General features: G+C 39.5%; 1 protein-coding gene across 2 annotated transcripts; it reads left to right on the forward strand.

Moving 5' to 3' along the window:
* Positions 1 to 718: 718 nt before the first annotated feature.
* Positions 719 to 12,827, forward strand: CMAS (cytidine monophosphate N-acetylneuraminic acid synthetase). Of its 2 annotated transcripts, XM_061444394.1 has the most exons (8): positions 719 to 935; positions 3,748 to 3,890; positions 4,107 to 4,262; positions 6,171 to 6,304; positions 7,572 to 7,666; positions 8,446 to 8,617; positions 10,443 to 10,593; positions 11,918 to 12,827. In XM_061444394.1, exons 1-8 carry the CDS (start codon positions 763 to 765, stop codon positions 12,145 to 12,147), a joined length of 1,254 nt encoding a protein of 417 aa, XP_061300378.1. In that variant the 5' UTR covers positions 719 to 762; the 3' UTR covers positions 12,148 to 12,827. The 2 variants fall into 2 exon arrangements, with proteins under 2 accessions (XP_061300378.1, XP_061300379.1); XM_061444395.1 differs by lacking the exon at positions 4,107 to 4,262.
* Positions 12,828 to 13,717: the final 890 nt, after the last annotated feature.

The following is a 13,717-nucleotide window of genomic DNA, read 5'->3' on the forward strand; positions in this document are numbered from 1 at the left end:
TGCCCAGGCAGCCAGGAAGCCCAACGGCATCCTGGCCTGTATCAAAAATAGCATTGCCAGCAGGACCAGGGCAGTGATCATCGCCCTGTACTCAGCACCGGTGAGGCCACACCTGGAATACTGGTTCAGCTCTGGGCCCCTCACTACAAGAGAGATGTTGAGGTGCTGGACCATGTCCAGATAAAGGCAACAAAGCTGGTGAAGGGTCTGGAGAATAAGTCTTATGAGAAACAGCTGAGGGAATTGCGGTTATTTAGTCTGGAGAAGAGAAGGCTCAGAGGAGACCTTACTGCTCCCTACAGCTACCTGAAAGGAGGTTGTAGCGAGGTGGGCATCAGTCTCTTCTCCCAGGTAACAGGTGACAGGACAAGAAGAAATGGCTTCAAGCTGCACCAAATAAGGTTCAGAGTGGATATTAAGAAAAATTTCTTCACCAACAGGGTGATCAGGCATTGGCATAGGCTGCTCAGGGCAGCGATGGAATCACCATCCCTGGAGGTGTTCAAAACCCACTTAGATGAGGGTCTTAGTGACACACTATTGGTGGACTCAGCAGACCTTGGGGTCACAGTTGGACTCGATGACCTTAAAGGCCTTCTTTCAACCCAGCTGATCCTTCAACTCCCGGACACCCACCACAGCGCCTTTCCCCGCCCCGCGCTCCCAGCACGCACGCGCGGACATGCCGGGCCGCGTCGTCCCTCCCCGGCGCAGGACTACACTTCCCAGCGTGCACGGCGGGCCGCGGGGCTGTGTTGGGCAATGGATCGCGACGCGGCGGCAGGACAGGGGCGGCCGAGCACCCACCTGGCCGCGCTGGTGCTGGCGCGCGGCGGCAGTAAGGGCATCCCGCTGAAGAACATCAAGCTGCTGGCGGGCGTGCCGCTCGTGGGCTGGGTGCTGCGTGCTGCCGCCGACGCCGGCGTTTTCCACAGGTGCGCATGTGCTGTCCCGCTTCCCGCCGTCCTGGGCTCGTCGGGGGGTGGGTAGGGGTTGCCGGCGGCGGATTCCGAGGGACTGCGGTGCTCCGAGGGGTGGGGGGAGCGGTCTCTGTCCGCAGCGGGCTCCTGGGGCAGCCTTCCCTTCTGTGCTGCCTTCTCTCTGACAGGCTCTGAAGCGCCTGTCGTGGGGCGGGTGGTCCCACACCAGGACGTCTTCAGGCTCGGTGAATGAGGGGGGTGTGTAGTAGGAGTCCCTCACTGAAGGCAGAGGTGGGCGGCTAACGTGGCCTTGCGTTGGGGATCGGGCCGGGCGAGGCAAACAGTCTGCACCCTGACGGGAACTCTGCCATCCCTTCCTGGTTAGGGTGAGCTGCGAAGGAATGAAGGAATTAGTCGTGCAGTGCAGTACTTTGAAATTTAAGTTGTTCTCATTCGTGGTTGGGAGCCACTGATTGAGGATGGTTGTCAGTAAGTGTTGAACGGGGCTTTGAGCAACCTGGTCTAGTGAAAGGTGTCCCTTCCCGTGGCAGGGGGATTGGAACTAGGTGATCTTTTAAGGTCCTTTTTCAACCCTAACCAGTCTATGATTTTATTATGGTTTTACTTCTTAAAGATGTCTGCATTGAATAAAACTGCCAGGCTGTAGGTAACATCCTATGATTCACTGGATTGCAGGCTGACTCCAGTGGCCCACTGTGGAAAGCCAGGCTCGTTAGGATTGCTTGGAGCCACATGCAGCTGAGGTTGAGTATCTCCAAGGATAGAGACTCTACAGCTGTTCTGGGCACTGGTTCCATTGATGGACAACCCTTAATGAAACCGGTTGAATTGGCTCTTCTGTTCTTGCAGTATGTGTCTGTGTCCTATTACTGTGCTCATCCAGGAGAAGTTTCTTTTGTTTTCTCTCCACCTGCTCACCAGGTACTTGAAGATGGCAATAAAGTCACCCCCTCACCTTCTCTTCATAAGTCTGAATCAAGACAGGTCTTTCTGCATCTCCTGGTATGCATGTGCTCTGAGGTTCCAGTCATCATGCTGGCTCTTTGCTCTGCTTGCTCTAGTTTTTCCTTTTTGTATTAAGGAGCCCACAGCTGTACACAGCCCATTAGAGGCAATCTTGTAAATGTCAAATGGAAGGAAATAACCATGTGTGCCCATGTGACACAGAACAGAAGCTTAGTTTGTGGCAAAGTGCAGGAAACTGTGGTAGCAATGATTAGAGCTAGATAGACAGTATTTTGATAGTACTAACAATATGGGCATTAGAGATTTCTTTTGTCTGCCGGAACAAAACTGGGAGTCTTCTACCCACATACTGATAAACTTAATTAAAACCAGTGCTTGGTTAGGATGCACTTGGTATGTAGCGTACCTAGGTGCAGGTTCCCAATGCAAACCTACTGCATTACATCAAAGGAGGAGGGACTTGATATAGTAAAGTAGCAGTGTAGCCCAGCAAGATTCAGAGCTGGAAGCAAGCATGAGCCTTCTGTGTCTCATAACTGCCGTACCATTATCTATTCTGGGAAACCTTTTTAACTGTATCTCAAAAGTTGAGGAAGTTGAGTTGGTTTATTAAAGAAGCAGTCAAAACCATTTCTGACCTGGAATTTTTTAATAATTGATAATTATTTAATGTATGTGAATCTGTATTGCTTAATGACCTATGGTGGTTTGAGCGACCTTCTCATTTTCTGTCTAGTACTTGAATTTGCCCAACAGGAAGCCACTTAGGGTTATGCAGCATAACTCATGAGGCGTAACAAGTGCATTAGATGGGATATTAGGTTTTTCTAGTCACCTTTGAAACAGCTGTGTTGATGGGATACATGTTACACAACAAAACTGTTAGTTGACTGGGGAGTCTGTGTTTAAGCTAACCAGCCTGAAGAAGTTTATGGAGAATACCTCTTCTGCATTTGTTCAGCTGGGTGTGACTTGACATTGCTGTCGCTGTCATACATATTTTTATTTTGATGATTCCATGATGTCTTTGCGTGAAGAATACTTAACAAAAGCACCATTTGCTATGTAGAATGCATTGAGAATGCCAGTGTTGCTGAGAGAAGGGCTATTTTTTGTATTTTTTTGTTTTTATATCTCACATGCTTTTTTGTCATAGTGATGGGAGTAATGGCCTCACAGTTCTCAGCCAGTGTTTATCATCGCATAATATTCAGACTTGGCCCTTCCTTTTGTAAATGTTTATTAACCCTGAACAGTCGCAATCTTGTTTTACCAGTACTGAAGGTTTTCTGTGCCAAAACATATGTGGCTGTAACTTGAACAGCTCTTTCTCTGGGATTGTATTGAGCCTAATTAACACATTTTAAAACACTTGCAGATAAGTTCATCTTCTATCTGTGTGGCAGCTCTTGTCAGCCTCGTTTCTGAACTCTTAGATGATATTTAATGCCTCATTCAACCCATTCACAATTTATTGATCTGTTAGCATGTCTAAAAACTTGTGGTGTGCTGATACTGGATTTTTCTGGTAACACTTCTGAATTTTATATTGCTTAAGCTTCCTACATGGAAGCTAGATCAAGCACCCTACAGGATTAAACTGAAATGCAGCCCAATCTTGAGATTTTTACAGTCTGGTGAATGTGAATCTGTATGTTTTATCCTTATTGTTAAAAGTTGCTTTATAGTCTTACTAATGCAAATAAAAGAGCTAATTCCTTTCATTGCAAGGTGTAGTGCGTGCATAAGCCAGAGTGTCATTCAGGTTAGATTATGGTGGGCAAGTCAACAGTGCTGGGGTTTATTCTTTATATTCATTTCTGTCACTGTCTGCCAACAGTATATGGGTTTCTACGGACCATGATGAAATTGAGAAGGTTGCAAAGCAGTTTGGTGCTCGAGTTCATCGAAGAAGCCCTGAAGTTTCTCAAGACTCCTCAACATCTCTAGAAGCTATCAGAGAGTTTCTTAATCATCATCATGGTAAATCAGTAGTCAAATATGCTGACCTTTTATGTTGTAGCCCCAGAGTGAAGATGCACTTACTGTTCAGAAACATAAGTAAAACTGCTTATTACTTAGAAAAATAAAGCCTTTAGTAAATAAAAGCTAAAGATTTTTTTTTTCGTGTGTGTGTGTTGCATCTACTCATACCAGTAAAGAATATTGTTTCATAAGCATTTCTTTCTTTTTCTTTAGAGGTTGATATTGTAGGAAATATTCAAGCAACATCTCCCTGTTTACATCCGAGTGATCTTATAAAAGTGGCGGATATGATCCAGAAGGAGGGGTTTGATTCCGTCTTCTCTGTTGTGAGACGACATCAATTCAGATGGAGTGAAGTAAAAAAAGGAGGTAATGTTTAGGTGTTTCTGGTTGCGCTTAATTTTTTTTTTCAAATGTTTTATTTTTCATGCCAATAATATTTACATTTGGAAGTGGTATCCTTCCTAGTGTAAAAGGCGGGAGATGTGGAATGGCTTAGAAATTCCTTCTAAGTAGTGCTGTTTTGATATTACTGATCGTTGCTCAGCCTTTCTGTAATTGTTTTGTAGAACTGCTAAGGTATTGAAAATTAAAATGTTATTAGCTTGCCTAGGCTCAAAATAACTTCTGCTTAGTGGGTACTCATGTGCATGTAGACATGACACTGAGTCCTTGTCTTCACTAGGAAAGTGTTCTTACTCTGCAGTAGCTAACAAATGACAAATAATGTGAAGTAAAGTCTTAGGGAAGATGGGATGGCAACCTCTTAGCCTGGAGACTTAGGGTGTGTTTCAGCCTGCGAATTTGGCTGCTGACATATGTGAAATTGCAGACTGCCTTTGAGTCATGAGGGCAGAGCTCATGTTAATTAGCTCATACAGAAGGATGTGACTCTTTTTCCCAGTGAAAATATGCCTCTCAGCTACAGCTGCCTAGATGATGAAAGGCTGAGCTCTACTTGCAAATAAAGATTGTACCTTGTAGCTATAGAAGTACCTTGTAGCTATAGAAGTACCTTTTGTCCTTATACAAAGAACTATTCTGCACATTATCTGTATTAGTTTTGTTGCTGTGAGTGAAGTAGAAATGTTTGCTGCTTTTTCAAAAATAGTTGATTCAGATACTGTCACGTTATTATTTAAAAATGAGTGTGTTACTTGGACATTAGAATTATTCTGTTGTGATATAAGTTGCTTCAGATGAAAATTTTTTTGAGCTTGCAAAGCATCATACAGTTTAGTATTGTACTCTTTTTGTTTATTTATTTATAGTCTTTGTCCAGATGGCTTTAAAATACTGATTATGTTAAAAGAATTTTGTATCTTTTCCTGTGTCTTTCTGTTGTTCCTTCTGCATGAAGGTTTAATATTGATGCATTCTGAAAGAGAAAGGTGTCTCTCTGAAAGTGTTTTACTTCATTGAGCCCACAGCTCTAGTGTATTTATGAAGTACAAGGTGTGTGTATATATACTAAAGCCTCAGGATGTTTTAGGTGTTTGAGAATGCCCTCTAACTTTTTTGTAGTTCCTAGATCATGAGACCTGGTGAATTTCAGCTGCTTTGTATGTGTATGTGTGTGTGTGTGAATTTGAGTGGCATAAGGACGGAAGTGTGGTTCCTGGTTCAGTTTCTGCTGCATGCACTACTGGCATTGATAACAATATGGGATCTTATGGGATCATGTTTGTTCAAAGTCACTTGTTTATTCATTGTGGGTACTGATTAAACCAGTTATGAAAAGTTAACGTAATGTGTGTCCTTAAATAGGAAATATTTTTGGGAAGTGCCAAGATGTTTTCACAGGCAAAATTTCTTCTTGTACGCTCTTCAAGATTTCAGGTTAGTCCCCTCAGCTCTTGGAGTTCATTCAGGGCATTCCTGGTTTTAGGCATAGGTAGTTGAATTGGGGTTTTTGGCTCTTTAGAAGAGTGTCTTCCAATGGTCAGTTTTGGAGCTGATGACCTCTCAGGTTTTTTTTTGTGGTGGTTTTTTTTGTTATTGTTTTGGTTTGTTGTTGTTTTTAAAAAAAGTTGGAACGAAAGATTTTTCTTTCCTCTCCTAGAACGCAAGGCAGTCCTCTGTTTGTTATCCACAGCTCCAAGAAAGAGAGGCAACTCAATGATCCTTTATAAAGCTAAGCAATGAGAGGCCATATTGAAAGAAGTTGGTGACTGCATTGTGTCCTTCATTTTTCAATAGAAAACTATTTAAAGAAAGTTCATTGATGCTGAACAGAGATGCTAGAAAATTTATTTTGTAATTTTTCTTTGTTAACAGAAAACAAAATGACAGAACCCCAGAACCTGAATCCAGCAAAACGATATCGAAGGCAAGATTGGCCCGGGGAACTGTATGAAAATGGTTCATTTTATTTTGCCAGGAGACAGTTGATCGAGAAGGGCTACTTACAGGTTAGTGCTTCTGGTTTTCGTGCTCATTAGAATAATACACCTTTTACTGTTGTTGTAGAGGGTTCTAAATTCATTAATGTACTTCTGTTTCTGATGCAGTCAGTGTGAAGTAACAGCACTTTAACCTCAGGACCTACTTATTATTTGGAACTTAACAGGGCTAGATGCGTTCCAGTAATGGCATCCTCCACGGGAATCAGATTTATACAAACAATATTGAGCAGTATATAGCTATAAGCCTAAAACAATACATTACTGAGTTTTGCATCAGTTCACCAGGATGTAAGCAAACATCTTGTAATTCATTTTAGTGTTACTAAGGGTGCGAAACTTCATGCAGTGTTATAGGCTTCTCATTTAACCTATAGACTTGTATTCTTGGCCAGTTTTGTCTTAGGCCGTTTTATACTGTCACTTAAAGAGTCTTTTTCCCTTTCCTGATGTTTACATCCCAATGTAGTAATACAGAACAAATGCATTTACTTCAGCTTTCACTTCATTTGTTTATTTGTCTACAAGTATATCTCTTCATTTTCTCATGCAAGACAAGTTCTCCATCTTACAGGTCATTTCCAGTATTTGTTAGCAGAACTGCAAAAAAAGCCCAGTGTAAATATTTCCATATTTCTGACAGGAATACCTTACTAGGTGTGTCAAGAATACCAGGTTCTTGCTTTACCCTTTTTCAGATACGTCACTAATGCAGAAATGCTAGCTTTAGGTCTGTAGTTTGTAAAGACCCATGCAGTACCAGCTAGTGCTGTGTGGACTTGCAAGCATTGATGTGGGTAGTACAGTTGTGTTAAATTCTACATTTTGTGCAGATTGGGCCACTAACTCTCAGAGGATTGGGGCTTTTGGTTCTTTTCAATTACATTGGGATGTGGTGGATATTTTTCCAGTTGACATTGTTTGTGTAAACAGGAAACAAAATATAAGCCTACTCTTACTAGATAAGTGCTAAAGGCATTTCTGTTTTACTGTAGTAAAAGACCTGGTAAAATCGGTGTGACGTAATGACTACAATGCATAACAGCTTTCTTGCACGCTTTCTATAGTAGTAAAATAAAAATAACCTGAAGTTCCTTCGCATGATTGGTTCTGTGTCACTGACAAAAACATAATTATTGATGGTTCACATATACAAGCTGTTGTGACCAATGTTTAACCAGATACTTAGCTTTCATTACATGGTGCTAAATTGTATGAGTTTCTTAATCTTGTATTAAGCCAAGCAGAATATTTTAAAGGGTTCTGTTTTATTTAGGGTGGCAAAATGGCCTACTATGAAATGCGTGCAGAGCACAGTGTGGATATTGATATAGACATTGATTGGCCTATTGCAGAGCAGAGAGTATTGAGGTAAAACCACTTTTTATTCCTTTATTTCTTTGATATCTCTGATAGTTTCAGAGTGTGCTCATGAGAATTCATAATGTATGTAATATAGGTAATCAAAGATAATTGGACAACTTGCTTTCTATGCATTTTTTCTTATATCTGTTTAAATCATCTAAATTACCTTTGCTATATGTTTGGGTTTGTGTTGGGTTTGGATTTTGTTCGTTTGTTTGTTGGTTGTTTTTTTGAAAACTCAGCCTGGGGAAAATTGTAAGCCTCACTGTACTATAGCAGTGTATTAGCATCATCTCTGGCCTTTCCAGCTGAGTTGTCCTAGGCTTCCATGGTCTGGAGCAAGTTTACTGATGCACGTGACTGAAGAGTATTTGCGTCTAAGGCATGAGCTGACTACATCTTATCAGCTGCCTTTTGTTTGCAGCTACTCTGCCCTTCTCTAAGGAGTTAATTGGTGGGAAAGGAGTATGTTTCTGTGCCTTTTTCATCTGTTGCTCCATTTTGGTTTTGCCCCACATAAATGCTACAGAACATCAGAGGTTATGCTAAGGAAATAAATCTCATCCTAATTTTTAAATAGACACCATAACTGAACTATCTTTGGATCATTCTGTTTTTTTCTTTGAAGAGGGAGAATATAGTTGGAGAGGGACGATGGTGAGAAAAGATATTAGAAAAACAATGAATTTCAAAGTTGATTATCTGAAGATCACATGTGTATTTTAAATATTTGGGGTTTGGAGTGTGCAGAAACTTCCCTCCTAAAAAACAACTTCTTTATCTAGCTTTGGATATTTTGGCAAAGAGCCATTAAAAGAGGTGAAGCTATTGGTTTGCAGTATTGATGGATGCCTGACAAATGGTCGCATTTATGTGACAGAAGATCGGAAGGAAATGGTCTGCTACGATTATAGAGACATTGTTGGTATCAACCTATTAAAGAAAAGAGGAATCCAGGTATGTGGTGTTCTGAAGTGTGAGGATTTATGCCTGATGTAAACTGAACACTGAAAGATTCTAAAACCCTGCAGCATGTAAGTTGAAATTTCTTCAAAGTAGTCATGATCAAGCAGCATAGTACATTGGTTCAGGGTTGGGACAAATGTTGTTCTTGCATTCCATATTGGAAAATTAAAATGTTTTGACAAAGTTTTCAATCTCATTCACAGTAGCTATAGCATCTTTTTGTCCTGGAAAAATGTGTGAAGAAGTCTTTATAGTGTTTTGCTAGCACTGATCTTGTTGTTTTGTATAGCCTAGACACTCATTAATTAGAAGTCAGCTTTACTAAGCAGGGATATGTTGTTACCTCTTACTATAGAGAGGAAGAAATACCCAGACAAATCAATTGGTTCATCCTAGATCACAGTGATTGTTGCAGAGAGGGGAAATCAAACCCCAAACACGTTCATCTTCATAGTTGTTTTAACCATAACTTACATGCTTTGAAATTGTAAGAATTCAGTGTGAATGAAAAATGGAATCAACCCAGATCGTAACATGCCTACTTTGACTACTTTTATAACTACTATTCAGTTCTACTGATCTAAATCTTTGCTTGGATTTATGTAGCCTCCTGGCTACTTTCTGTCTGTGCTGCTGCCTTTGATACAGCTGGAAGAATTTTTTTGGGGTAAGAACTACGTAAAGATTTAGGTTACCTTCAAAGGGCCTTAACCCAGTTCTGTTGCAGGTAAAGATAGGCATGGATAAGACAGAAGTAACTTTACCCCAAGTAGACTTCTCCAGATACATTTTTGGAGTCTCCATCGTAGGATTCTTTCGGAACAGGTTGGAGGAGACATTCATGACATACTTTGCAGCTGTTGCTGTGTTGGGGCAGTAAAATGGAGTAGATGGTTTTTCAAAACTCCCTCAGCTTTATTTTCTATGAGGCAAAAGGGGAAGGAAGCTTGTAATCATTGTTTTGTTGCATCTAGGAGCCATTTCCATACTTGCTGTGACTTGGAGTCTTTCCTTAAAAACCTCCTGGCTTTTGTGCCACACTTTATGTATTTCTGGTATATGTTGCTGATCGGCTGCTTTGTGTACCACTTCTGTTCATTCTGTACTTAAAAAAAGTCCAAGTATTTCTTAGTATTTAAAAGCAGTAGGGAATTTAAGCTTGTCTACAGCTTAAACAGAAAACTTGGAGGGGTTGTGTCTGAATTTTTTTAAAATTTTGCTGCAAAAATCTTCTGGGTTTAACTTACCTTGTATATCATTTCCAAAACGTCAAATTTGGAATGAACTGTGGGAGATTTATCTGCTGTGCTACGTCAGTTTGTTTGGTGTTCTGTTGATGTTCTGAAGTCCTACAGTAAATAAAATGTTATTAGGTAAAGGAGTCATAGAAAATACTTTGTAATATTATACTTCTGCAAGTATTACAGAAATCTTCCTTGGTAATTCTCATATTCCACACTGTAGCTTAACTAGATACTATTGCACTCAATAGTCAGCATGCTACTCTACTGTGATACCCAGTATTTTATTCAGTACATGTTGCATTTAAAAAGACATGCAAATTTATATTTTTGAACCTCAGGGAAGCCTGCAGAATGGTGTTTCACTTTCCCAAAGTAACTTCAGAACTCTAGTGTTGGTTTTGAATGCTAATCACATCTGCTGTGAGTTTTGATTGAAGAAACCAGTTATTCAGTGCTTTTCTGATGTCTGAGGGAGCTTTTATGAGAAAAACTTCTGTTTTCTTAATAAATAATCTTACATGTTTTATTTCTTTGTATACGGAGTTTATTCTAACTTGACTTTATTTTAATAGGTTCGACTCATCTCTGACAGAAACTGTTCAAAAACACTGTCAGCCATGCAGCTGGGGTGTATAGCAAAAGTTAGTGCAACAAATAAATTAGAAGTCCTAGAGGAATGGCAAAAAGACATGGGTTTAAGCTGGAAAGAAGTCTCTTACTTAGGTCAGTTCCTTTTTTTTGATAGTAAAATTTTATATGGTATACACAAATTAAAAACTTCACAGTGCTGCTCAGCTTCAAAACACTTTGATCTTTGTTAATATGCTGAACTTAATGTGATTGACATGTAACTTATAGCACCCAATCACTGCAGGCAGTTACGTATTTTTAGGCTTTTTAGGGTACAATCTGATTATTAAAGACATTGATGAATCAGTGTCTAATTTGGTAAGGAGGTATTGGCTGTTTTTATAGAATCATAGAATAGTTAGGGTTGGAAAGGACCTTAAGATCATCTAGTTCCAACCCCCCTGCCATGGGCAGGGACACCTCATGCCAAACCATGTCACCCAAGGCTCTGTCCAACCTGGTCTTGAACACTGCCAGGGGTGGAGCATTCGCAGCTTCCCTGGGCAACCCATTCCAGTGCCTCACCACCCTAACAGGAAAAAACTTCTTCCTCATATCCAATCTAAACTTCCACTGTTTAAGTTTTAACCCGTTATCCCTTTTCCTGTCACTACAGTCTGTAATGAAGAGTCACTCTCCAGCATCCCTATAGGGCCCCTTCAGATACTGGAAGGCTGCTATGAGGTCTCCACACAGCCTTCTCTTCTCCAGGCTGAACAGCCCCAACTTTCTCAGTCTGTCTTCATAGGGCAGGTGCTCCAGTTCCCTGATCATCCTCGTGGCCCTCCTCTGGACTTGTTCCAACAGTTCCATGTCCTTTTTATGTTGACGACACCAGAACTGCACACAATACTCCAAGTGAGGTCTCATGAGAGCAGAGTAGAGGGGCAGGATCACTTAAAGGAGATTTATAATGCGATACAGGAAAGAGATATATTTATTTTATAATGAGATTTAGGAAAGTTTTTGATATTACACAAGCATGGAGCTACTGCCCATAATTTTGAGCTGTAGTTCGTTTCAGATGGATGTTGTATAGATTATATTCTGAAATTGAAACCAATGAACAGAATTAAAATTGAAAGCCATATGATTCTGTACAAAACTATATTTCAGTAACAGCTTAAGTGTATAGTTTGCAAATACTTATTCAGCTGCTCAGATAATTTTACTGCTCTTAAAAGTACCATTCTCTTACCTGAAGATTGTGTGAAGTATGATCAGCATTTACATCTGTCACTAAGATTTTCCAAGAACTCACATGTGCAAACTGCTGTTGAGCTGCTCAGATGAAAATTGTGTCATGAATACAAATTTTAATTTTATTTTTTTTTTAATATGTGCACAATAAGATAGTGAGTCCGCTCAGCTTTTTCCCTCTGTGATATTTTGCCTTGTCTGTCATCTTTCTCTGTAGGAAATGAAGAGTCTGATGTGGAATGCCTGAAGAAAGCTGGCATGAGTGGTGTGCCTGCTGATGCTTGTGTAGTCGCTCAGAAAGCTGCTGGTTATATTTGTAAAAGCAATGGTGGCTGTGGAGCTGTCCGGGAGTTTGCAGAACACATATTCCTGTTGTTAGAAAAGGTGAACTCATCAAGGAAGCAAATGGAAGAAATGAGTTCAGCAGGAGAGAAAATGGGGAAATGAGAACAGCAGGAGAGGAAATAAGGAATGAATGAAAAAGGACTAACACAGTTGGTCAGTCCTGCCTTTTTTCTCTTCCTCTCTCATTAAGTTTGTATCCCAAAGGATGGTTTATCTTCAAGTTTTACATTGCCATGAGTTACAAAGATGTTTCCCTCTAATTTAAGGTCTCACTTCAACTAAGTGCCGATATGGGTGATTGTATGCTGATAATAATTATCATATTCAGAATTATTTTAAAAGCCATTAAAGAAATGCTACAAAAAGTAGTGTTCCGTAAATCTAATCTTAATCTTTACACCTGTCCTACAGGAATGATGTGTCTTTAGATCATAATCCAGGCATTTTTCAGGGATCAATGATTTTACATGACTTGAAGATCTGTAATTCAGACTTTAAAAAAAAAAAAAATTGATCATTTTTCTCATTTGGATTACATTTTCTTTATCAAATGTCAGCATGGTATTGTAGTCGTGTGCTATCTTTTTTGCAGGATTCATCTCCATAAGGAAGAATTTTAACATGCTGGAGAGATGAGGAGAAAAATAAATATCAAACTTCTTCCTGTATTTTTAAAAGAAAGCTCAGTTACTGTAAACCCAGTTAATATTAGTTAAGAAAAGCACTTTAAGTGTGTGTTAAATTTCAAGCTCATAAATAATTAAATGGCATTTGGAATTGTGCCTCTTTGAGTCTGTTTATATTGGGATTTATGAAAGTGCTTAAATTAACATACCTGAATGCTTTGTCAAATTTGGGGTTAAATTTCACACTAACATTGAAATCGTTCCATTGTAGAAACTCAGTTTCTATCTGTGAAGGCCTTTATTACAAGCACTGAGTTAAAAACACTCTAACGTTTAACGTGTATTGTATGGAAAACTAAATGCTGTTTAAAAACAAAAGGCAAAAAACAGAAAACAACCAAAACATAGTTGTTGATTGTGGTTTTATAAAAACTGTATATATACAGACTTTTTAGCATGTTAATTTAAAGCTGGTGTATATGTATGCTTGTATTTATGGAAAATACGATTTTTACTGTGTCTTGCTTTAAAGAACTTGGTATCTGTAAAAATTCATAGAACTGACTCTAAAAATAAGCATCAGTTTTCAATCCTAGTATTTATCAGTGAATCAAGTTCTGCTTTGGGTTATGCTAAAAAATAAAAAATAGCTGTGGTACAAAGGTAATTGCTACTGATTTTAATAATGGATTGACATTTTATTTTGTTTCTCTGCTAAATAGACACTCCCACTATAATATCACCCGACAGATGGCCCTCTGATTAAATTTGTGTTTACTTCCTTTTACGAAGGAAAATTTTAAACTGAATTTCTTTTACTGTCTATCTGCAGTAGGAAGAGTAACAGATGAATAGTTTACTAATCAGCTCTAACTTATCATTTAAGTATTTCTTGTCAGTGAAGTTTTAGGGTTCTGTGCTGGATAAATCCTATGAACTTTGATAACAGGAGAGACACATTTTAGACTGAACTGTGGACTTTGGTGCAGCGAGATGGATTATTTAGTTTTATAGACTTATGTGGTAAAGCTTCAGAAGTCCAGACT

This window comes from Pezoporus flaviventris, unplaced genomic scaffold (genome assembly GCF_033815535.1).
Source record: "Pezoporus flaviventris isolate CSIRO_AGI_PZ_B2104156 unplaced genomic scaffold, CSIRO_AGI_Pfla_v1 ptg000002l, whole genome shotgun sequence".
Taxonomy (NCBI): Eukaryota; Metazoa; Chordata; class Aves; order Psittaciformes; family Psittacidae; genus Pezoporus; species Pezoporus flaviventris.

Coding starts and splice junctions, on each gene's coding strand:
- CMAS (XM_061444394.1), top strand. CDS start 763: ATGGATCGCGACGCGGCGGCAGGACAGGGGCGGCCGAGCACCCACCTG. Junction 3,891..4,106: donor GTTTCTTAATCATCATCATG/GTAAATCAGTAG, acceptor CTTTTTCTTTAG/AGGTTGATATTGTAGGAAAT. Junction 8,618..10,442: donor TAAAGAAAAGAGGAATCCAG/GTATGTGGTGTT, acceptor TTATTTTAATAG/GTTCGACTCATCTCTGACAG.